The sequence below is a fragment of the Saccopteryx leptura genome, chromosome 2, assembly GCF_036850995.1.
Source record: "Saccopteryx leptura isolate mSacLep1 chromosome 2, mSacLep1_pri_phased_curated, whole genome shotgun sequence".
Lineage (NCBI taxonomy): Eukaryota > Metazoa > Chordata > Mammalia > Chiroptera > Emballonuridae > Saccopteryx > Saccopteryx leptura.
The window spans coordinates 322,654,548-322,678,085 of record NC_089504.1 but is presented as its reverse complement, the minus strand read 5'-3'; the positions used below and the strand labels follow the sequence as shown (position 1 = coordinate 322,678,085).

General features: G+C 43.5%; 1 protein-coding gene across 1 annotated transcript; it reads right to left on the bottom strand.

Moving 5' to 3' along the window:
* Positions 1 to 29: 29 nt before the first annotated feature.
* Positions 30 to 22,920, bottom strand: GOSR2 (golgi SNAP receptor complex member 2). The gene is made up of 6 exons (XM_066363120.1): positions 22,826 to 22,920; positions 13,160 to 13,224; positions 10,988 to 11,096; positions 10,002 to 10,134; positions 6,165 to 6,305; positions 30 to 2,697 (listed from the first exon to the last, which is right to left on the bottom strand). Exons 1-6 carry the CDS (start codon positions 22,852 to 22,854, stop codon positions 2,536 to 2,538), a joined length of 639 nt encoding a protein of 212 aa, XP_066219217.1. The 5' UTR covers positions 22,855 to 22,920; the 3' UTR covers positions 30 to 2,535.
* Between the last annotated feature and the right edge of the window lie 618 nt (positions 22,921 to 23,538).

Here is a 23,538-nt window from a genome sequence, read left to right as displayed (position 1 = left end):
AATTTCTTTATAAAACATAATATACAAAATAAAATAAATCTCAACTTTATTTCACAATGTGTTTCAAAAACAATGGATTTAAGTCCAAATTTGCAAATCAAACCCTTTTAAATTCATTAGGGCAAAGGACTTAGGGAAAAAAAATCCAACATGAAGCCTATAAAAAAAAAAAAGATCAAGATTCTATTTAGTTGGTCCTTGAATTTGGCTTTTCTTAAGGTGGCCACATGAGTAAATTCCATGGAAAGATATTCCCGAGTTCCTTGACAACCTACTTGTCTTAAATCATAACAGGCAAACCTTGTACCAAAAGCCTGTACAAAGACAGAGGCTGTCAACTAGAGATTCTTGCACCAGCTCAACATAATTCACTCTGACTCCACTAGGAGGTGCTCCTTTCCTGGCCCATGACCCTTCCCTACACTAGGGAATGTAGAGACAGAAGGACCCACCTAGGCTAAGGTGTGTTCCTCACAGACATACTGGGTCTGCTGTTCCCCGGCCCAGGATGGTAAAGATCCACAAAATGCCTCCACAATTTTTATTACAAAGTAGGGAGAAAGGCTCTGACGCTGGGGAAGGCCTTACTCCTGGCTTATCAAGGCCAACAATCTCTATAAAGGCAAGTGTGGAAGTACAGTGGTACGAGTTGGGGGAGTTTTGGTCTCCCGGAGGTCAAGTCCAAACGGCTTAGCTGCTCCTGGTACACCTTCCTCTAGTGCACTGTCTGGCAGGATTTTCAGGCACCCAGTAAATACGACAGCCAGGTCTCTTCAATTTAAAAACTCATTTTATGACTGCTAAGAGCCCTGTGCTGGGTCCCAAGGATGGCAGGGGTGCTGGGTGTGAGGGGAATTTCAAATGGCATCTCCCCAAAGTTAGACCTAGGTCTGAAGATGCCACAGCCCCCTTCTCCACACTCCAGGCAACCCTTTTCTATCAGGGTCCGCGATCCTTTTATGATAGGGTCATAGAGTGTTGCCCCCCCCCCCCCCGGTTCCTTGGGTACTCAGGGCCCAGAGCAATAGAGATCCTACCAAGTGTGAAATCAGAACTCAGGAAACTCATATTAAAAATCTGTGACTATTAAGAAACATTTACCAAAAGGGGATCTTTTGTATGCCACTGATGTGGCTGAAAAGATCAATACTACTGTAGACACAGGTAGGACGTGAACAGGGAGGTAGAATGGAACACACGGAAAAGGAAATGGGACAGGAAATAAAGACAGTAGGTGGGACAAGACAATCAAAGGTGGGGGTAATACTGACCAGGTTTCCAGTTTTCCTGGAAAATTGTGAGTGATATATCTTGCCATATGGCTACTGAGCACAGGATTGGGAGGGCCTGTGATTGATGAAAAAATATGCTAACCAGGTCTTTCTGGTACTTTCAGCAATAATCAATAGGCAGAGTGGCTTTACAATTCCACAATACACCAGGTGGTCTACAGTCTTAATCCAGGGTTAGTCAGGAAAGGAGAAGGGCGCTGGTCCCTGGAAAGAGGCTCACAAGGACACCAGAGATGGTTTTAGGGTGGCGTCTGCCCACACTGGCTAGCAGAATGGGGGCTTGGCTGGCAGTTGCTAATTTATTTCAAAGGAAGGGAAGAGAGCCAAAGAATTAGAAATGCTAAAACTAGAGATGAGAGTGTACTCGACAAATCACTAACCTTTGCTTATAGCTACCTTTTACGGGGCAAAGACTCAACAAAGCCTGGGCATGGGTATCAGGCTGCAATCTTGGAACTTTAAAAGCCAACCATTCTATTAATTACCAAAAAAAATCAGTAAGTAGGGTCTTTAGTGTCAAGATTATAAATGCCCCGAGAATAACAGTGACTTCACCTTACAAAGGAGAAACACCCAACAGCTGTAATATGGAAAATCTTACTTGTCAGGACCAGCACCAATGCCTGTTTCCTCTAGGTAGCTGCTTGCAGGGAAGGGTGACAAGTATGGGCAGCCAGTCATCTGCTTGTCATTTTGGGGTGGGGGAGATGGCTAGTAACAAGAGCATGTGAATCCACTTGATATAATGGGCGCAGGAAAAAAAGACCTCTTCTCCTTCCTTCTCTTCGCTTCTGCTCCAGCCTATCCATTAGGAGCCAGAAAGGCTGGATGATGACCAAGTGTGGATAGTCCTGTCTGAAAGGGTCACTGTGAAAGCCTTCCTAGGGCACACATCAGCTATATGGATAAAACCACCTAAGCCACCTTTTCCTTTCTCTTCCTTTTTCATCCCTTACCCTTACGTCACTTCCTCCCCAGTGAGAGTGAGAACAGGTACTTCTTTCATTTCCTACATACCATGAATCTTGGTAACACTAGCTTCCCCTCCAAGATGCCATAAAAAACAAAGCAGGTTTGAAACTCTCACTGGGTTACAGATCACAATTACTTCTGAGTGGTTTTCACAGTTAAGATGGACGTACATTTCAAAAATGGCCTCTAGGCACCCCCCTCTTTCACGCACACACACTCACACACACGCTCATGCAGTGGGAATGCTGTTCAGCTGCCAGGCTTAGCAGGCTCATGTCAGGTACTGCACCACGAGGAACATGACCACACAGGTGAGCAGCATCCCACCGATCATAAAGTACTTGTCCTGGAAAGCCCGCTTTTCAATGAGCCGCATCACTGTGTTGGACAAACCCAGCATGTTGGCAATGTCAAGGATCTTCTTCTGAGTCCCCTGAGACAGACAAGAAGAGAAAGCAAAACAAAATCAACTCCTTTTGCCAAAGGTGGGCAAATGTCATTATGAGATGCGGCTTTACCAACAATACGTCTCTCGGTCATGCCTAAAGCATATATTTATACAAAGCAGCACTAACCAGAAATAGATCATTCTCATATGGTCAAATGATTTTCTGATCCAGGTACTAGAGCAACACAAGATGGACAGAAAAATATTTCCACAAATGTGCTGGAATAACTGGTTATATAATAAATATCATATATATGTATCACACACATATACATGTCCTGTATAAATCACATGTAAGTATCTATATATATGCAAATACATTTGTGTGTGAGAAATGATCCTCAATTCATACAATATACAAAAATTAATCTGGATTATAGAATTAAACATAAAAGCTAAATCTATAATAAAGTTTCTAGAAGAAAACACAAGAGACTATCTTAAAACTGGAAAGAATCCAGGTGTTTATCACTAGAGGATGGATAAAAAATTTATAATATATCTGACAATGGGACACTGTGTGGCAATGAAAAGGATATAATTACTAACATGTAACAGTGTGAATGAACCAGGAAAACATTCCTGAGAGGAAGAAGCTACACACAAATTGGTAATATGAATACATACATTTATATGAAGTTCAGTAACAGGCAAAATTAATTTATGGTGAAATAAATCAGAGCCTGATGGGAGGGGGAGACTGACTTAGGCCCCAGGGATCTTTCAGGGGTGAGGAAATGGTTTATGTCTGGATAGCAGTGTGAGTGACAAAGGTGCATGCATTTGTCAAAACTCAATGACCTGTACAAATAAGATCTGTATACCTCCCTGTATATACATGATACCTCAAATATTTTAAATTAGAGTATTTTATATTAAAACTTAGTCTCTTCTCCCTAGTTACAAAATCCTTGCTCTCAGCTTTCAGACGGGGGGGTGAGGTGGGGGGTTATCATGAGGATTCTGCTGAGTATACCACATGGGTCAGTGTTCAGGTTTACGAGGATAGAAGTGGGCAAGATGGAAGGAAACACAATTCACAGACACCAACACAGTGACCTAAAACCTCGTATATAAATGTCACCAACCACCACCAAAAACAAGAGTATTTTATTTCTAAATCAATAGCTCAAACCACCCTTCCTTTCTGCCTTCTAATTTTCATTTTTAAGTACATTCAAATTCTTACAAAGTAACCAATACAAATGAATGTTTGGCAGAACCCAAGTTACTTCTACACACATTAGCAACTGCACTGAATGGATGGCATCTAACCGAAGGCCCTACACCCACTGCTGCTAAATGAACACCGTGTTAGCGAGCAGCTGAGAGAAGAGGCAGGAGAAGCAGGAGTGACTCAAGGCACCACGGACAGGAAGTCAAACCCATGTTCCACCCAGACAAGAATTTAAAAGCCTCACGAAGAGAGACCTCTCAAGTCAAACTTGATTATTGCCAGAGGAGACCAGAGACTTGGTTGTCCACAATGGGGGTGATAAATATTAGACTCTCACTAAAGATCCCACTCAGCTCTGAAAGTGCAGATTATTTCCTCACTGTCTGAAGTTCACCTATCAAGCTTCTAAAATCACCTAAAAGTTACCATAAATTAAAAAAAAAAATAGACATTTTCAACCAAACCATGGCCCAGTTTCTTCATGTTTTCGCCCATGCTAATTTCAAACAGTTAAGAAAAGCTCCCTGAGAGAGCAGGGTAGGAGGCAGGTGGTGGGACTCAAGTGGCAGAAAACAGGGAGAAGTGTGTGCAGAGGCCGCAAGATCAGAACCTCCTGTCCCAGCCTCCAACTGCCCCGCCAGGCTCCTTGGCACTTCCCTTCTGGTTACCGTGCAGGGGCAGGAGTTGCCTGCACCCCTCAGTGATACCAGACTTCAGTAGGAAGCCAACATTTGATTTAGCAATAAGCTCTAACCCCCACTGATCGACGTTAGTGTGACGGTGAGTCGTGTCCTAAAAGGGTTTTACTGTTTTTTCTGAGATATGGGAGTAAGAGCAGCGGGCTTTCTACAGAAAGGGCGGACTAATCAACAAGTTTAGAACACTGCAGGTGGCCCTTCTGAAAGGGGGGCTCCATGAAGCTGTCAGAGACCACACTTCAGTCCATCTAAAGCACTGCAGCTGTCAGCAGGAGGTTAAGTGTCACTTGTGGCTCGCCTGACCTCCACCCTGGTAAAGGTGGCAGAAATGTACCAAAGTCTCACGGAGCTGACTGGCTCAACATGGTCCAAAAAAAACTCAGATAAAGCTCACGCTTCCCAGTGACTGTTTCTCATAGCTCAGTAGCTGGGAGTGCTTCGTTCACAGGGAACCACACCCTGATAATACACACAGTCAACACCCCATTATCCATCAGGGTTGATACAGGAAAAGGGCTGAGGCTGAAACATCACGACTGACATCAGTCTGTGTAATGTTTCTGTAAACTACTCCTGGGGGGTTGGAGTGTCAGCCAATGTGGTGGGGCTTCTAGCAATACCTGGGACTGAGGAGAGAGTGAGGAGTTGCTGGGGATCACCAGCATGTGCTCTAGAGGCTCCCTGCTACTAAACAATCAGGGCAGCCCTAAGACCCCACCCTAGGGGTTCAGTCACCGCATTACAGAGAGGTCTAGGTTACAAGGCAGTCCAGGGTAGAGGCTCTATGAGAAAACACCAGAGAGTGACTTGCCAAAGTACAGTCACGTCTTCTTTTTCATGAGTGGAGTCTTTCTTTCTTCTTTCTCTTTCTCTCTTTCCTTTCCTTTCTCTTTCTGTCTCTTTCTTTCCTTCTTTCCTTCCTTTCTCTTTTCTTTCTTTTTCTTCCTTTCTTCCTTCCTTCCTTCCTTCCTTTCTCTCTCTCTCTCTTTCTTCTCTTTCTTTTTCTCTTTTTTAAACATTTTTTTTGTTTTAGATTTTATTTATTGATTTTTGAAAAGGGGGAGAGAAAGAGAAAGAGAGATAGAGAGAAACAGAATGAGAGTGAAAAAGATAGAGGAGGAGCAGGAAGCATCTACTCATAGTACATAGTTGCTTCCTGTATGTGCCTTGACCAGGCAAGCCCAGGGATTCAAACTGGCGACCTCACCATTCCAGGTCAGTGCTTTATCCACTGCACCACCACAGGTCAGGCAAAAGTGGATTCTATAATAAAATTTCTTATTCTTAGTCTATTAGTGGTTCTTCTCAGAGCAGCAGTCATTGTCATAAGTTCAGTATGTGGGAAAAGACTTGGATACCAAATGATGCCACCTTATGATTCGTTGCAAGCACAAGAAATACCTGCTGGACTCATAATAATTCAATGCTAACAGGAAGGATCCCAAACTAAAGGGCTCTGTCTCACCATCACAATATCACAATTTGGGGATATATAATCAAAATGTAAATGCAGGTACCAAACTATTGGATGAGGCCAAAAGAAGAGGCCTTTCCCTGTCCCCCAGAATGGCCCTCACCTTCAAGGTCAGTCTCTGGGCCCTCAGTCCCTCCAGAATACTGTGCCCGCCTCCAATGAGGTCATCCATGCCGTGGTGAATTTTCTGGAGGGAGGAGTTAAACTGCAGTGATTCATCCATTGGTATGGTGGTGTCAGAGTCCTGTGAAAGAAACGCAGGCACTTGATTAACTTTGCTTGCTGGTCAGCTCCTGTGGTCCACCGTGTCTGACTACTCTGCCTTTCAGCCAAGGCCAAGCCAGCAGAAGAGTCAGAAGGATTCATTCAAGAATGAGAGGAACCAGATAGAGAAGAAAAAGCAAAGCAAAGATCTGGGGTGACCTCTGTTCACTTTCCTCAGACTTCCACTATGCAAGTGTTGTTAATTCCTACCTCTTACTCTTCCCTACTTAGGAAAAACTCTATTCCTTTTAGACCTCGATGGGCTTCTCTCAAAGTCTTTCTCTGACTATACTCACTAACCTATTTTGTTCCAAATGTTCCTTTACTTGGCTTCCCTTTAATACAGTTCTAAATGTTTGCTTTTGTTCCTTAGCTACTTTATCTATAGCTTATCGCTCTAACTCGTCTGAGACTGCCTAACATAGAAAAGACTGTGCTTCCTATTGACAGCCAAAGGTGTTCAGATGGGACTATTCTCCTGAGCAGGCAAGACAAGCCTGCACAAAAAGGGAGACCAAAACTATACTGAGCAAGTACTCTCCACTTTGCATGCTCAATATCCTAAGCTCACTTAATCCTCATCCTAACCTTATGATGTAGTTAATGTTATTATCTCCATTTTAGAGACGAGGAAACTGAAGCTTAGACAGGTGGAATAACTTGTTCAAGATCTCTCGGAACCGGTAAGAAGTCCAACAGGACATGAATCCCAGTGCTGAGTGCAGAGCCTGTTCTCTTAACCACCCTGTCAGGAGGAACAGCAAGACCAATCCTAGGCTCTAACTTTACACTAAAAGTAAACTGTACACAGAAGCAGGTTGTCACCAGACATAACACTGTTCTCTTTCCTGCCTCCTGGTGATCACAAACTCTTCTGCCAACCAGGGCCCTTTTTACCACTTTTAATCATCACAGAGAGGTTAAACCACCTTTTCTTTAATGCTCAAGTTCGAAATCATTTTCCATGCATGTATTTTCAATCCCCCTTGCTAACACACAGTTTCTCACACACTTGATTCTTAGCGCCTTAGTGTTCTACATATAGCTAATAATCAATGGGTCAAAAGCTTGTAGTGTTTGAATCAATTAGAGACTTCACTTTATTTATTTGGCAAGTATTTACTGAATACCCTTTTTTTTTTTTTTTTTTGTATTTTTCTGAAGCTGGAAACGGGGAGAGACAGTCAGACAGACTCCCGCATGCGCCCGACTGGGATCCACCCGGCACGCCCACCAGGGGCAACGCTCTGCCCACCAGGGGGCGATGCTCTGCCCCGACCAGAGCCACCCTAGCACCTGGGGCAGAGGCCAAGGAGCCATCCCCAGCGCCCGGGCCATCTTTGCTCCAATGGAGCCTTGGCTGCGGGAGGGGAAGAGAGAGACAGAGAGGAAGGAGGGGGGTGGGGGTGGAGAAGCAAATGGGCGCTTCTCCTATGTGCCCTGGCCGGGAATCAAACCCAGGTCCCCCGCACGCCAGGCCGACGCTCTACCGCTGAGCCAACCGGCCAGGGCTGAATACCTTTCATGTACAAATCTTTCTTAAAGGCTTTCCCGCCTGACCAGGCGGTGGTGCAGTGGATAGAGCGTCGGACTGGGATGCGGAGGACCCAGGTTCGAGACTCCGAGGTTGCCAGCTTGAGTGCGGGCTCATCTGGTTTGAGCAAAACTCACCAGCTTGGACCCAAGGTCGCTGGCTTGAGCAAGGGGTTACTCGGTCTGCTGTAGCCCCACGGTCAAGGCATATATGAGAAAGCAATCACTGAACAACTAAAGTGCCACACCAAGAAACTGATGATTGATGCTTCTCATCTCTCTCCATTCCTGTCTGTCTGTCCCTATCTATCCCTCTCTCTGACTCTCTGTCTCTGTAAAAAAAAAAAAAAAGACTTTCCCACCTGAAAGGGTATAGCTGATGAGCCACTATCTCTTAGAAAAATGTATGTTAGTCTGGATCATAGAGTAACCAGGAAGAAGTTCATTCAGGCCCTGGCCGGTTAGCTCAGTGGTAGAGCGTCAGCCTGGCGTGCAGGAGACCCGGGTTCGATTCCTGGCCAGAGCACACAGGAGAAGCGCCCATCTGTTTCTCCACCCCTCCCCCTCCCCTTCCTCTCTGTCTCTCTCTTCCCCTCCCGCAGCCAAGGCTCCACTGGAGCAAAGTTGGCTCGGGCGCTAAGGATAGCTCCATGGCCTCTGCCTCAGGCGCTAGAATGGCTTTGGTTGCAACAGAGCAACGCCCCAGTTGGGCAGAGCATTGCCCCCTGGTGGGCATGCCGGGTGGATCCCGGTCGGGCGCATGCAGGAGTCTGTCTGACTGCCTCCCGTTTCCAACTTCAGAAAAATACAAAAAAAAAAAAATGTTCATTCAGCAAGTCAGTTCTTATTAAGGTCCCTCTGTACACACAGCATCACATCAGGCTGTGAAGATGCAAAATAATTCTGAGCCATCCTCCCCAGCCTAAAAAATGTCTGCGTAACAATCAAAAGCCCATGTAACATCTTTCACAGTGTCATATAGTTCATAACACTTTTCAAAGTCGGCTATGCTTACTACTATACCACCATCACATCTTCATCACATTTTTGAATTGTTAATCATTGTTACTTGACTGCTTACTCTAGAGCAGGGGTCTCAAACTCAACTCAGCATGTGGGCCACAGAGCAAGATCACAGCCGTTCGGCGGGCCGCACTAGGTCTACAAAAGGCAACTGTTACTTTTCAGTGTCACAAAACGACCAGAAACTGTAGTTCGTGGATTAGTCTGCGGGCCACACAAAATTGTTCGGCGGGCCGCGAGTTTGAGACCCCTGCTCTAGAGAAACAGAAACTATAGAGGTGCATTCTGAAACACTTAGGGAAATTGGCTGCAAGTGTGAACGCTGCAAAGAGAATTAAACATCTGCAAAGTGTGAACTGATGTGAGCTCTGATGGCAGGATTAGAAAGCTAAGACCTCTTTAGAAAATAAACGTTCCGTTAAAATATAAAAAGAAAAAGAAACCCACCCCATTTGGTGGGCTATATTGTATTATGTAGAACACGAAAAAGGCCAGCATGCTCTACAGCCATGTGCACAAAACGATCCTACTGAGACCAAAGGGCAGGGACAAGGGGGTTCTACAAAATCAAACACGCAAGCCAACAGGCCACTTTCAAACAGGCTCCAGTCAAGCAATCCATCTAAAACAAAATATCTGTTAACAAATTCCTCCAAAATTGCTGCTCAGAGTAGGGACAAAAACATTTTAATGCACCCAACAGTGGAACCACACACAGACACAGCACAATGGCAACTGCCTGAAGGCAGCTTTGAAACACTGCCCGCATTAGAAGTAGTCTCAGTTGTAATCATCTGTCTCTATCTGATCAGAAAAGCATTTCCACCATGTCAACCACGACCTCTCTGCACTGGACCAGTCAAACCAGGTAATTTTCACCTCTGCCCTTTCCCTCTAGTTAACTGCTTCCTCTTCAGGTTCCTGTGTTAGAAAAACAGGACCCTGTCTATGTATAGTCTCTGTGGCAATATATATACAAAGTCCACTGTCATTTCCAATTGGGCTCTTCCTCATCAGTCTGCTTTAAACGCCACCTGAAAATAAGACGCCCAGGGACCTGAGCTCTACCTCCAACAAGCTGTCAAGCACCTGCAGACTCCCACCCGGACGCCTGGCTTACGTTGGTGGTGAAGGTGCGAGACAGAAGCTCCTCTCGCTGTCTCTCCTGCTGCTCCCTCGTGTAGCGCCGATGCTGGAAGTTTCTGAGAGCAGTCTGCAGGTGCTGGACATCATACTTTAACTGGTCAACACGACTGGAATTGATAGAGGGAGATATTACATTCCGGGAACCCATGGTGGCAGGATTTGAGATCACCAGACTTTGTATTCAGGAAAGAAGACATTTCCTTACCTCTCCCTATACTACTCCATGCTACCACCACCCTCATCCCAAATAATATGACTCTGATCAATGATATTGAAAATATAGAAGTAGCTTGTGGTTAAAGTGGGGTTGTAGCACATGAGATTCCAGCAGCTTTACTTAAATACCTGCTGGTCTCTGATTCTGGATGCATGACAGGGAACAGGTGACAGGAAACAGGCTCGATGACCTCTTCCTGACCTTCTACGGATTATATCACTCTCCTGGAAGAAGCCTAAGGGCATCTTTGGAGTAAAGCATCAACGAAGTTTCATAAAACTTTTGGGAGCAGGGGCTGGGGTGGAGGTGGTGAGAGTAGTTTCATTTTAATTTCACGGGGGACTATCAAACATTAGATCGGTATTTCATTGTAATTAGACTGATTGAAGTGATTTAAAGCAAGATTCATTTCAACCCAAGAATGCAGTGGGAACCAAAGGTAAACTCCCTGGCAGCACTAGGCTTTAAGTAGCCTAGGGCTTGGACAGAAAAATGGTACTGGAGCAGAATTTCAAAATGACATCAATGAAGTAAGTAGACACAAAACTCCTAAGCCACTAATGTCACAGAATTTTTATTTGGAGAGAGTATCATTCGAATAGAATTGTGCCCTTTGTGATGGGGACTTTATCTTTGTATAGTCCCAATTTTCCAATGTGTACATGGATTTTCAGACTATTCAATAGCCCCCCCCCCCCCGGGAGAAAGGCCAGTATTGAGGGCTTGGGTGGCACAGCACTCACAGTTTGGCATTCTGTCTCTTGTTAGGGGGCTCCTTGCTGGACAGAATCTCCAGACGTTCTAGATGGCTGAATATCTGGTCTATGCTTGCTTGGATTTCGTTTTCTACTACTGCACAAAAGAGAAAAAAGAATAACTGCTGGAAAAGAGATAGTGAACTTAAATTAGAATGATAAAACATATCTTTTTTCCATACCCAACAGACTCAAAAATATGTATTTCAAAAGAAGAAAAATGCATACTCTATTGAATAATGAAAAAAAGTTCAAGTTATACTAAGGGACTCTGTAAATTTTGTTTCAAATATATATATATGGCTATTAATGCCACAACGCCAATTTTTTTTTTTTTTTTTTTTTTTACAGAGGCAGAGATAGACAGGGACAGACAGACAGGAATGGAGAGAGATGAGAAGCATCAATCATCAGTTTCTCGAAGCGCGTTGCGACTTCTTAGTTGTTCATTGATTGCTTTCTCACATGTGCCTTGACTGTGGGCCTTCAGCAGACCAAGTAACCCCCTGCTGGAGCCAGCGACCTTGGGTCCAAGCTGGTGAGCTCTTTGCTCAAGCCAGATGAGCCCGCGCTCAAGCTGGCGACCTCGGGGTCTCGAACCTGGGTCCTTCCGCATCCCAGTCCGACGCTCTATCCACTGCGCCACCACCTGGTCAGGCAACGCTAATTTTTTTAAAAGCTGATGATAAATCTATAGAAATAAATTTCCTGCCTTTAGAAAATAAAATGAGTATTTATTTAAAGGTTGTCCAAGTAAATTTTATAAGCAAAAGGCAGTATTTTCTGATACAGAATGAGGTCTCTTTCCCTTTGAGATTATTCTGATACAGATTATAAATATCTAGTAAAAAACTATCAAATGAATTCCCTATAGTAATAAAGTTTAAAAAAAAAAAGCACAGCCCTGGCTAAAGAACTCGGTTGGTTAGAGTGTTGTCCCAAAGTACATAAGGTTGCCGGTTCGATCCTTGGTCAGGGCACATACAGAAACAGATCAATGTTCCTGTCTCTCTCTTTCCCCCTTCCTCATTCACTAAAATCAATTTAAAAAAAAAAGCACATAGGGGAAGATTAGTATTGAAACAGAGAAGAGCTCCCTTAAGGCTTACTGTAGGAATGGTGGGCTGATGCTGGAGTCCCCAAAATAGACCAAATATCAGTAGAAAAGGCCCAGGAAAGAATCCACAGAGGTAAAGATATGATAAACACAGTCATTTTCCTTCTCCTCTGTGATAAACTGTCTAAATGACCTCTTTTCCACTTCTAATCATGCAACACGAAGACTGCTGGGAAGGCAAACAAAGTTGATGGGCAGAAACTAAAGTGTGCACAAAAGCAGGCATCCAGATTGCTTCGTGCCCATAATGTCCTCTTTTAGGTTAGCTGACAAATACAGATCAGAACAAGGTGGGGCAGAGAGCCCAGAGAATAGATGCTTTTGCAGCTGTGGAAAGGAGACAGGAGGAAAGGGCACGGGCAGAGCCGAGCAGTGAGGTGAGAAGTAGCTTCTGCAGTGTGTGTGTAATCAGTAGTGTCTGCATGACCGACTTAGAAAAAGAACTTTTTCTTACAATAGACAGAAAAGAAACTAAAAAACACAAAGCAGCCCTCTTCTCAAACGAAATCATGGTATGGGAACTAAATGAATTAATATTACTATTCATTTCTGAATAATCCTCCTAAAAAGCCAGTTCTCAGCTCAGAAGAAATGACCAATTCCCGTTAAACATGTCTGACTTTTATGGAGCACATTCCTCTTAGAGCTAGGTAATTAGATTAAGACAGATGGAGGGAAGAGGAGCAGGAAGCATCAACTCCCACATGTGCCTTGACCAGGCAAGCCCAGGCTTTCGAACTGGCAACCTCAGTGTTCCAGAAGAAAAAAAGAAAAAAGGAAAAAAAAAAGACAGATGGAGGGAAGAACGTCCACTCCCATAGGGCTATCTCAGGTGGAGGGGTCATGGGGAATGAGAGTTGCGGGATTCCAAAGGGCACAATCTGGGAAATCAGACTGTGCCCTAGGGTTTTCTGCACCCTAACAACAAAACCCACTCCACCCCGATCTTTAAGCCCCTGAGGCAAAAATGCAGGCAGGAAACCAAACCCATTAGCACCGTGTCATCAGAGAAAGGACTCTGGTCTCCATAGTTAATTACTCACAGTGCACAGACTGCTTGTCTGCCGTCTCCAGGCGTCCCATGTGAGACTGGATCTGGTGGACCTGCCTAATCAAAGGAAGAGGGAGGAAATGGGTGAGATAGGAGCAATCAATAGTGCTTCAGTCAGGAAAGACTATTTTTCTGATGCCAGCATGTAACTGATTAAAATTGACAGCATCACTGGACTGTAATATTTGTATGTGGCATTTTAGGCCACATGTTTTGAAATGGTTTATAGTATTTTAATATTAATAATACTGACAGGCAGTATTTATTAAGTGCTTACCACATCTGAGACATTCTGCAAAGTCAATAACCCTAGAGAAAAGTATTACCATTCTCATTTTATAAATAAGACAACTGAAGCCCAGAAAGGTTATGTAACTTGTTCAAGGTCACACAGCAAGTGATAAACCTCGATCTGGACTCAGCCAATACCACTCTGTTACCTGACCCAATGTGCTGAGCACTGGCCTGTACAGCGGGGAGGAAAAGGGCCAGAGATATAATCCTTGTCCCTGAGAAACAATGTACTTAGAAACGACAGGCCAGAGGGACAAAAGAGGCCCGAGAAGATTTAAGAGAAAACTTACACATGTAAGTATAAACAAACAGAAAGCTGAGGAGCTAGGCACAGTGTTGCCAAGCAAAGACCAGTGAACCAAAGAGCAGGGCTGAGAAAGAGTACGCCGCAGAAATTTTGTGGGTAAAGGGAGTTCTCAACATCATTTTGAAGGGAGACATTATTTGGTGAAGGAAGATATGAAGAAAATAACATGCAGAAAGGCATGCGAGGATGTCATGTGGAACACAGGCAGGCTGGCTTGCCTGGTGGAGAGCTGAGGCAGAGTGAAGACAATAAGGCAAGAGTTGAATCACTAGAGAAGGGCTCTCAAAGAAAGGGATCTCCTGTTTGGTAAATATCCTTCCCTGGCAATATGAGGCAAATGCCATCTCATTTGGAAATGCAACACTGTACCCTGAACCTCTGGCACGGTCCCAGACATTGGGAGCTAGAGCACTCTCTGGAGGCTTCCCAAGGCTTGGTCAATGTCACCCTCAGAACCCTTCCTAGTGGTCCCTGGGATTAGTCCTTGGAATTGTTAGTGGTCCCTGGGATTAGTCCTTGGAATTGTTAGTGGTCCCTGGGATTAGTCCTTGGAATTGTTTGTGCTACCGGAACAACCACCTCCTGGTACTTAATTTCTCCCATTAGAGCCACATGAAAAGGACCTGCTGAGCTCTTATATTACCCCCAACTCTTGAGGGTAAGGTCAGCAACCATCTCCACCATGAGTACCACAAACTGTGACCCCAAATGTACCAATGTGAGCCAGGGGCCCGAATATGGTCTCTCTAGTCTTTTCTGTGGCTTCTAAACATGACCCATGGCACCAGAGCAAGACCAGCCTTCTAATGATTCCCAGAGTGCTTCTGGGGCAACACCCATGTCCCCCAGAAATCACTACTAGAGTGTGAGACACCAGACTGCTACTTCAGTGAGGTTAGGTCCAGACTTTCTAAATGGGGCACATAGAGACATGGAGGCAAATGTAGGAATGCAGTTTGAAGTAATGAACATCTGTATCAAGGTAACTGGAAACAGCTCTAGAGGACTGGAAGGTAACGCCAACCAAAGGAAGAACCAGGACTTTACTGAAGACTTGGATGTAGGCAGTGAGGTAAATTTTTAATGGTAGCTTAATAGAGCAAATCTGAAAATTGATGACATTATTGACAAGAACATGAACAAAATTAAAAAATAAAGTGGGAGGGAGTGGAAAATAGCCAAGACACTCTGAATAGGTATGAAAGGGATGACCTGTTCTACCTGCTAGTAAAGCTTATTACAAAGACATAAAAATTAAAACAATATGGTAGAATGCAGGGAGAGATAGACAAACAGACGCAAAGCCTAAACCTGGCTCAAGAAGAATAAAGGTAGAAACAGTCCTACGTATTAGGGGACGTGGTGACATAAATCAGTGGGAAAACAATGTACTATAATAAATGCTGACAGCTCAGTTTATTATCTCTATGGAAAAAAGACACCACACGTAATATACAAAAATAAACTCAAGATGGTTTAAAACCTAGATATAAAAAGGCTTTTAAAACTTTCTAAAAATAAAAGCTTGCATACGATGACTTTGTAAAAGAAAATTTCTTAAACAAGAAAAAAGCAAAACTACTCTCACAAACCCCACACACCACAGAAGAAAAAAAGACTGATTCAATCGACTACATTAAAACAAAAAAAATTTTTTTTTCTTTTTTCTTTTTTTTTCATTTTTCCAAAGCTGGAAACGGGGAGGCAGTCAGACAGACTCCCGCATGCGCCCGACTGGGATCCACCCGGCATGCCCACCAGGGGGCGATGTTCTGCCCCTCTGGGGCGTCGCTCTGTTGCATCCAGAGCCATTCTAGCGCCTGGGGCAGAGGCCAAGGAGCCATCCCCAGCGCCCAGGCCATCTTCGCTCCAATGGAGCCTCGGCTGAGGGAGGGGAAGAGAGAGACAGAGAGGAAGGAGAGGGGGAGGGGTGGAGAAGCAGATGGGCGCTTCTCCGTGTGCCCTGGCCGGGAATCAAACCCAGGACTCCTGCACGCCAGGCCGACGCTCTACCGCTGAGCCAACTGGCTAGGGCCAAAACAAAAAAAATTTTTTTACATCAAAGGCACCATAAAATATAAAAAGACAGGCAGAGACTAGAAGATATCTGCCACAGACAACAAGGAGAACAGTACAGAGCCGTGGTGGGATTCAGCCGGTCACACCAGTTCGGCAGCATCGATACCTAACTTTCTGTTAAGTTCAGTGAACCAGTTATTAAAATGGCGCTTGTCATCTAAGGTGGGTGCTGGACAGCCACCCAATGTGGAAATCATAAATTACATTCTTATTCTTTTTTAACATTCATCCATACAACAGTGTATTCTAAGTGCCCGTAGTAATGTTCATTCCATCCATAGGTGAAAAAAATTGCAAGTGAGGACACCAATCAAGAAGCAATTTGGCCTGACTAGGCAGTGGCGCAGTAGTAGATAGCGCGTAGGACTGGGATGCAGAGGACCCAGGTTCGAAACCCACAGGGCTTGAGTGCCGGGTTGCTGGCTTGAGCTCAAGGTCGCTAGCTCTGCTGTAGCCCCACTCCCACCCTGTCTGGCACATATGAGAAAGCGATCAATGAACAACTAAGGTGCCGCAACAAAGACCTGATGCTTCTCATCTCTCTCCCTTCCTGTCTTCTCTTATCTGTCTCTCTCTGTCGCAAAAGAAAAAAAAAAGAACCAATATGAAAATATCTTAAATAATAGTTTTATTGTTTTTTGTCAGGTGTTATTTAATATTTTTTCATTAATATTTAAAACTCTCACAATCTAGTTTTGTATACCTCATCTATTGTTCTTATTTAAGTTTTTTCTTTTGTGACAGAGACAGAGAGACAGGAAGGGAGAGAGATGAGAAGCATCAATTCTTCGTTGCGGCACCTTAGTTGTTCACTGATTGCTTTCTCTTATGTGCCTTGACTGGGGGCTACAGCAGATCAAGTGACCCATTGCTCAAGCCAGCGACCTTGGGCTCAAGCTGATGAGCCTTGTTCAAACCAGATGAGCCCACACTCAAGCAGGTGATCTCGGGGTTTCAAACTTGGATCCTCTGTGTCCCAGTCTGATGCTCTATCCACTGCACCACCACCTAGTCAGGCTCTAATTTAAGTATTAAATGCATGAAATAATAAACTACCTTTCAGTATATTGTTTCTTTATACTTAAAATGGTCATTAGGGCAGAAAACCGGCTGTTAAAATTATTTAAATCCCACCACTGGTCCAGAGTATATAACAAACTGCTACAAATAGAAAAAGTCAAACAAAGCAATTTTTAAAAAATAAGCAAAGAGCAACCGACAAAAAGGAAACCCAAATGGTCAATAAACATACGAAGAGACACTCAACTTTACTAGTAATCAGAAAAATGTAAATTAAAAATACGGCGATATCGTATTTCTCCCATTAGACTGGCAAATATTTTAAAGTCTGATAAGGATGTGGGGAAACTAGAAGTCTCATATATGGCTGATAGGATTATAAACTGGTAGAAACACTTTTAATAGCTTTTTAGTAATAACTGGTGAGTCAAATATGTGCATATCCTACAACCCAGCATTCTACTTTTAGAAATATGACCTCAAAAGGGAAGAGGATGGATGTGGGATTCAGTTCCACTTCAGTTTTTAAATCAATGACCTGAAGCATTTGTACTAAATATGAGTGCTAATACATGGTACATTATTCTCTATTTTTGTTGTTGTTGTTGTCACAGAGACAGAGAGAGGGACAGATAAGGACAAACAGGAAGGGAGAGAGATGAGAAGCATCAATTCTTCGTTGTGGCACCTTAGCTGTTCATTGATTGCTTTTTCATATGTGCCTTGACTGGGGGTCTACAGCAAACTGAGTGACCCCCTGCTCAAGCCAGCGACCCCACAGTCAAGCTGGTGAGTCTGCACTCAAGCCAGATGAGCCCGTGCTCAAGCTGGCAACCTCAGGGTTCTGAACCTGGGTCCTCTGTGTCCTAGTCCAACGCTCTACCCACTGTGCCACTGCCTGGTCAGGCGTTATTCTCTATTTTTATGTTTAAAGTATTTCATAGATAGAATAACTAATAGCTTTTTTCAGATGTTAAGAGTCAGTGTTTAAAAAGAATCATTTGCACATGATTTTGTGCTAGAATGAGGGGTTTGCAACAAAATGAATATGTAACATTTTCCATTTAGGCTAAAACAAGGATTAAAAAGTATTCTGACTTTAGATTAAGAAAAAAATGTCAAACGCATACTATTGAATGGTATTCAATTCTGGGAGCCATCCGTTAAAGAAACCCCATCCATGAAAGGTTTTCTCCAATGGGAGATGAACAGGATGACTGGGAAAGCATTTAGAAGTCAAGTCATGAAGAAAAATCGTCAAAAAAAGCTTGTGATAATAAGTCCTTTGGAAAAGAAAAGGAAAAAAACAAAAGCTGGAGCAGCTGGTGCTCTTCGCTGTCTAGAGTGGCCCTATAGGAGGAGGAATGGGCCTTCTCTGTGCTGCTGCTCCTAAGGGAGAACCAGGACTAAAAGGTATATAAATTTCAACAGATTTTGGCTCAACACAAGAAAAAGAAAATCAATTATGAACCATCTCTTCAAAAAAAAGAAAAAAAGAAAAGAAGAAAAGAGCTTCTGCATGTTTAAGCACAGGGTACATGGACTGTCTTGGGTTTTACAAAGGGACCTGACCAGAGGGGGTGGAATAGAAGATCCTGCTAGTCTCTTTCAATTCGATGAGGACAGCGGGGGAGATGAGGCCAATATCCACAAAACCCTGTAACTCTCTTCAGCTGGCTTTTACTGTTTTCTAAGCTCAAAAAAGGATAAACTTTAAGAAGCTGTAAGGAAACATTACTGACTTTTCCCACCAATCTCTTTTTGCTTCGAATGAACTAGAAAAAATAAAGCCAATAAAGTGATTCCAATCTCTACATTTCATGCCTGAGAGGAACTATATGCAAAACAACAAAGCAAGTATGCATGGCATGGTGGGAACTACTATGTGCCAAGTGGAAAATCTGTTTTAAACTGAACTGGAAATGCAGGCAGCACACTCGAAGACAGTAAGGAACAGATGATACAGTAGTCTTACTGGGAGTACAGACACTAGAAGTCAAAAGTCCTAGCCCTGTCTAGGATGGGGTCTGTGGTGGGCGTGGCTAATAACATAACTAAGTAAAAACCTAGAGGCAAGTAAGTAGGGGTCACTATTGCTGACTTTTAAAAAAGGGTCAGTAGAAGATTTGGGAAACATTTTAAAACAGAATTGCTTTTTAAAAGTCCATCCATGCTGCCTCTGACCACCATATCATGGAAACAAGGGGCTGGAGTTAAAAGGTCTGGGTTGAAGTTCTAGTTCCACTATGTACTTACTATCTAAGGGGACAATGAATAAGTCAGTTCGCTCTGAGATGCCTGTTTCCTCCACTGTAAAATAGGGATACTAATAACCACAATTATTTAAAGGGTGGCAGATCCAAATGCAATATGAAAATGCTATGTAACCTATACAACACCATAAAGTTTGTTGTTTTAACTTCACCTAAAAAAAGTAAAACCAGATGTCTGGTCATTTTCACCTGTCCACTTTGCCTCTTCTTATCAGAAGGTAAAATAAAAAAATTAAAAAAGGAAAAACTGGTCTTGACATAAGGTAAAGTTCTCAAACCCAGCTGCTCATGAAAATCACCTGAAGAGCTTATTTAAAAATAGAGATTCTTGGCCCTGGCCGGTTGGCTCAGCGGTAGAGCGTCGGCCTGGCGTGTGGGGGACCCGGGTTCGATTCCCGGCCGCGGCACATAGGAGAGGCCGTTTGCTTCTCCGCCCCCCCCCTTCCTCTCTGTCTCTCTCTTCCCCTCCCGCAGCCAACGCGACGCCCCGGAGGGGCAGAGCGTCGCCCCCTGGTGGGCGGAGCGTCGCCCCCTGGTGGGCGTGCCGGGTGGATCCCGGTCGGGCGCATGCGGGAGTCTGTCTGTCTCTCCCCGTTTCCAGCTTCAGAAGGAAAAAAAGTACAAAAAAATAAATAAAAAATAAAAATAGAGATTCTTAAACTCAACACCAAAATAACAAACAATCCAATTTAAAAATGGGTCAATAACCTGAATAGACACTTTTCCTGAGGACATACTAATGGGCAATACACATATGAAAAGATGCTCAACATCACTAATCATTAGAGAAATACAAAATAAAACCACAATGAGATATTACTTCACCTATCAGAATGCCTGTCATCAATAAATCAACAAACAAGTGCTGGTGAGGGTGTGGAGAAAGGGAACCCTCGTGCACTGTTGGTGGGATTGCAGCCACTGTGGAAAGCAGTATGGAGTTACCTTCCAAAATTAAAAATGGAACTGCCTTATGACCTAGTGATTCCACTTCTGGGAATATATCTGAAGAAACCGTATCACTAATTCAAAAGAATATATGCACCCCTATGTTCACTGCAGCGTTATTTACAATATCCAAGATCTGGAAGCAGCATAAGTGTCCATCAGTAACTGAATGGATAAAAAAGCTGTGGTACATTCACACAATGGAATTTACTTGGCCATTAAAAACAAAAAAGGAAATCTTTACCCTTTGTGAAAGTATGGATGGACCTAGAAAGTATTATGCTAAGTGAAATAAGTTAGAGAAAGAAGTACCATATGACTTCATTCATATGTGGAATCTAATGAACAAAACAGAAGCAGACTCATAGAGAAGAAATAGAGCTCCTTGTAGTCCGGGCCTACTGGCTCAAAATTTTGAGGACTACAGAGAGGGCAGATGGGGCACTTTACAACACTGGGATCTCAGAATTAGAAGCCTGGCTACTGGCCCCTCTTTCAAGTTCATTCTAATACATTAAATATAAAATATTTATTGTTTTTCATTATTTCCCCATTTATTGTTCAGGCAGTTCAGGAGTTTTTAAGATATATAACTTTAAAATGTTTATCTAATTCCAATGTACTTTCAGAGACATGGCAAAAGATAACCACAAATTGGGTTCAAAGTTCTGGTAAAATTAATATGTTCAGTTACTGTGTGTTATTCAGCTACAATCATTAATTTCTGCAACTGCAGAAACTAATTTCTGATGCTCATAAGGACTCTGCATATTTCCTTTTAAAGACACTCAATCACAAGTGCTATGGAGCTGAAAGGAGCCTTACAGTTTAACCGGTCCAAAACTATCATTTTATAGATGAGGAAAAGCAAGGCAAACAGGTTTTGAAATAGGATTCTCACTGGTTTAGTATATATGTGAGGAGAAAGGCAAATTAGAATCTACTGCAGCATGAAAGAAGGGGAACTCGAGGCAGGGCTGCACCACCAGCACTGAAAATGGTACGGAACACATAGTAGTACTGAAACAAAACAGAGCGTTACCATCCTTATTCCTGATGCTCCAGAGCATTTCCTTTGTTGTGAATTCATTAGGGAGGCAGGTCCCTATTTTATTTCATTTGCAAGCCGTAGGAGTGTGATTTTAAATTTTTTATCAGAATAATACTACAGCATAAATTTGAATATTGTTTAAATAGAATTGGTATAAGTATATACTCCAAAAAATTGAAAACAGGGACTCAAATAGTTTATAACAATGTTCCTATTAGCTTCACGATGGAAACAACCCAAGCATACATCAGCAGATGAATGGGTAACAAGGAGTGGTTTTTGTACACACACTGGAATATTATTCAACCATAAAAGGGATGATGATATTCTGATACATGCTACATAGATGAACCTTGAAAACATGTTAAGTGAAATAAACCAGACACAAAAGGACATATACTGTATGATTCTACTTATCTGAGATACCTAGAATAGGTAAATTCAGAGACAGAAAGTAGAAAGAAGTTCCCAGGAGCCTGGGGAGAAAAGAATGGGAAGGTACTGCTTAATGGATACATGGAGTTTCTGTTTGGGCTGATGAAAAAATTAGGGAAATGAATAGTGGTGATGGTTACCGAACACTGTGAATATACTTAATGTCACTAAAGCCCTAGCCTGTAGCTCAGCTGGTTGGAGCATCATCCTGATACTCCAGGGTTGTGGGTTCCATCCCCAGTCAGGGCTCATACAAAAATCAACCATCAATGCATAAATTAAGTCGGACATTAAATCGATGTTTGTATTTCTCTCTCCTCCTTCCTCTCTCTCTAAAAATCAATAAATAAAAACTGAAAATAAAAGTTAAAAGTTAAAAAATGTCATTGAAAAACACTTAGAAATGGATAAAGTGGTAAATTTTGTTATGTATATTTTACCACAGCAAAAATGAAATAAATCATAAAAGTTCTTTCCAAAATAACAGGATAGGTATGGTCCCTATTATTGTACTCAACTACATATCTCAGCAAATTTAAAAAAAAAATTGTAGGACAATATAAGTAAGAGATACCATCAAGGAACTTAGATTATGAGAAGCTAAATCAAAATCTGATCTCCTTATGGTAACCTGTAACTAGATTTGAATAACAAGTAGTAATACTGAATGCCATTTGTAGAGCAAGTTCTTTGTACCATAAAAACATGATCTTCAGCATAAACCAAACCAAAATAAAAGAAAAAAAAATCACAATGTAGCAACAAGATTAGGGTCAAGCAAGAGTGGAGACTGACGTCAGTTAGTTGCTGCGAGCTACAATGGAATATTTCTGCATTGGCCCAGTGACAGGTCCTTGTTAATTGCCTTTTTTCGTACGTTCCCTGACTCTCCAACTAAACGGTCAAGTCCTATGTGTAGGGCTCTGTCTCTCCACGAGCTCTTCCAAGCTGGAGCACTGACTTGGCAGGTGCGAGACAAAGTACTGTAACCTGTAGGTGCGACTTTCCCTTCACCTAGTCTACCCAGCAAGTAGTGACGGCCTCAAAGATCCCAAGAGCCATCCTCAGCCCGGGTCAGACGCTCCGTTCGCCGTTGATCTGGACATCCCGCCAAAAACTGAGCACTTCCGAGCTGCCCCCAGCAGCGCCCGGCGGAAGGGCTCGGCCTCCACAGTGGCGGAAGCCCCAGGCCGGGAGGCCGGCCTCACCCGGTCCGGCTTTGCCCTGCCCATGCCCCGACGCGGCCCTCACTTGTGCGTTTGCTGGTAGAGCTGTTCCATGTCGCCGGCCAAGCCGGTCCGGTTCCAGCTTCGATGGAACACGTCCTCACAGCCCTCCTTCCGGCTCTCGGTTTCCGGTCTCAGGACCCTCCCTGCCCCTAACCGGCCGGGACTGCCCCTTCGTACGCCGTACTGGTGGTGGTTACGAGAGAAGAAAGAGGAACAAGAAAAGAGGCCTGGAGAAGAAGGTTAACTGTCTTAGAGGTTCGAACTCAGATGAAAGAGTAGGAGGTATAGGTTTTGGCGGGAGGCTGGATTCAGCATTGAGTCAGGCACTGGCAATGGCAGTCTCAGAGTATTGACGTGAGGTCCTCAGAGCAAGGTTGGAGGCGAATGGGCGGATACCTGCTCGTACCTGCTGGAGGACGCTAGGGAGAGTTGCTGCTAGGTTTCTCCGCAAACTGTTTACCGTAATTGTGGGTCTGGAGATTTAGCTCTTCACTGGAGGCTCTGATACAAGCTTCTACTATCTCAAATTTGTCAGCTCACCTACCCCACCCCCATACTATTTATCCATCCAATGAACCCACATTGAATGGTGGTTACTATATGTCATGTGGTGTGTGTGTGTGTGTGTGTATCCATCAAATGAACCCACATTGAATGGTGGTTACTATATGTCGTGTGTGTGTGTGTGTGTGTGTGTGTGTGTGTGTGTGTGTGTGTGTGTGTGTGTGTGTGTGT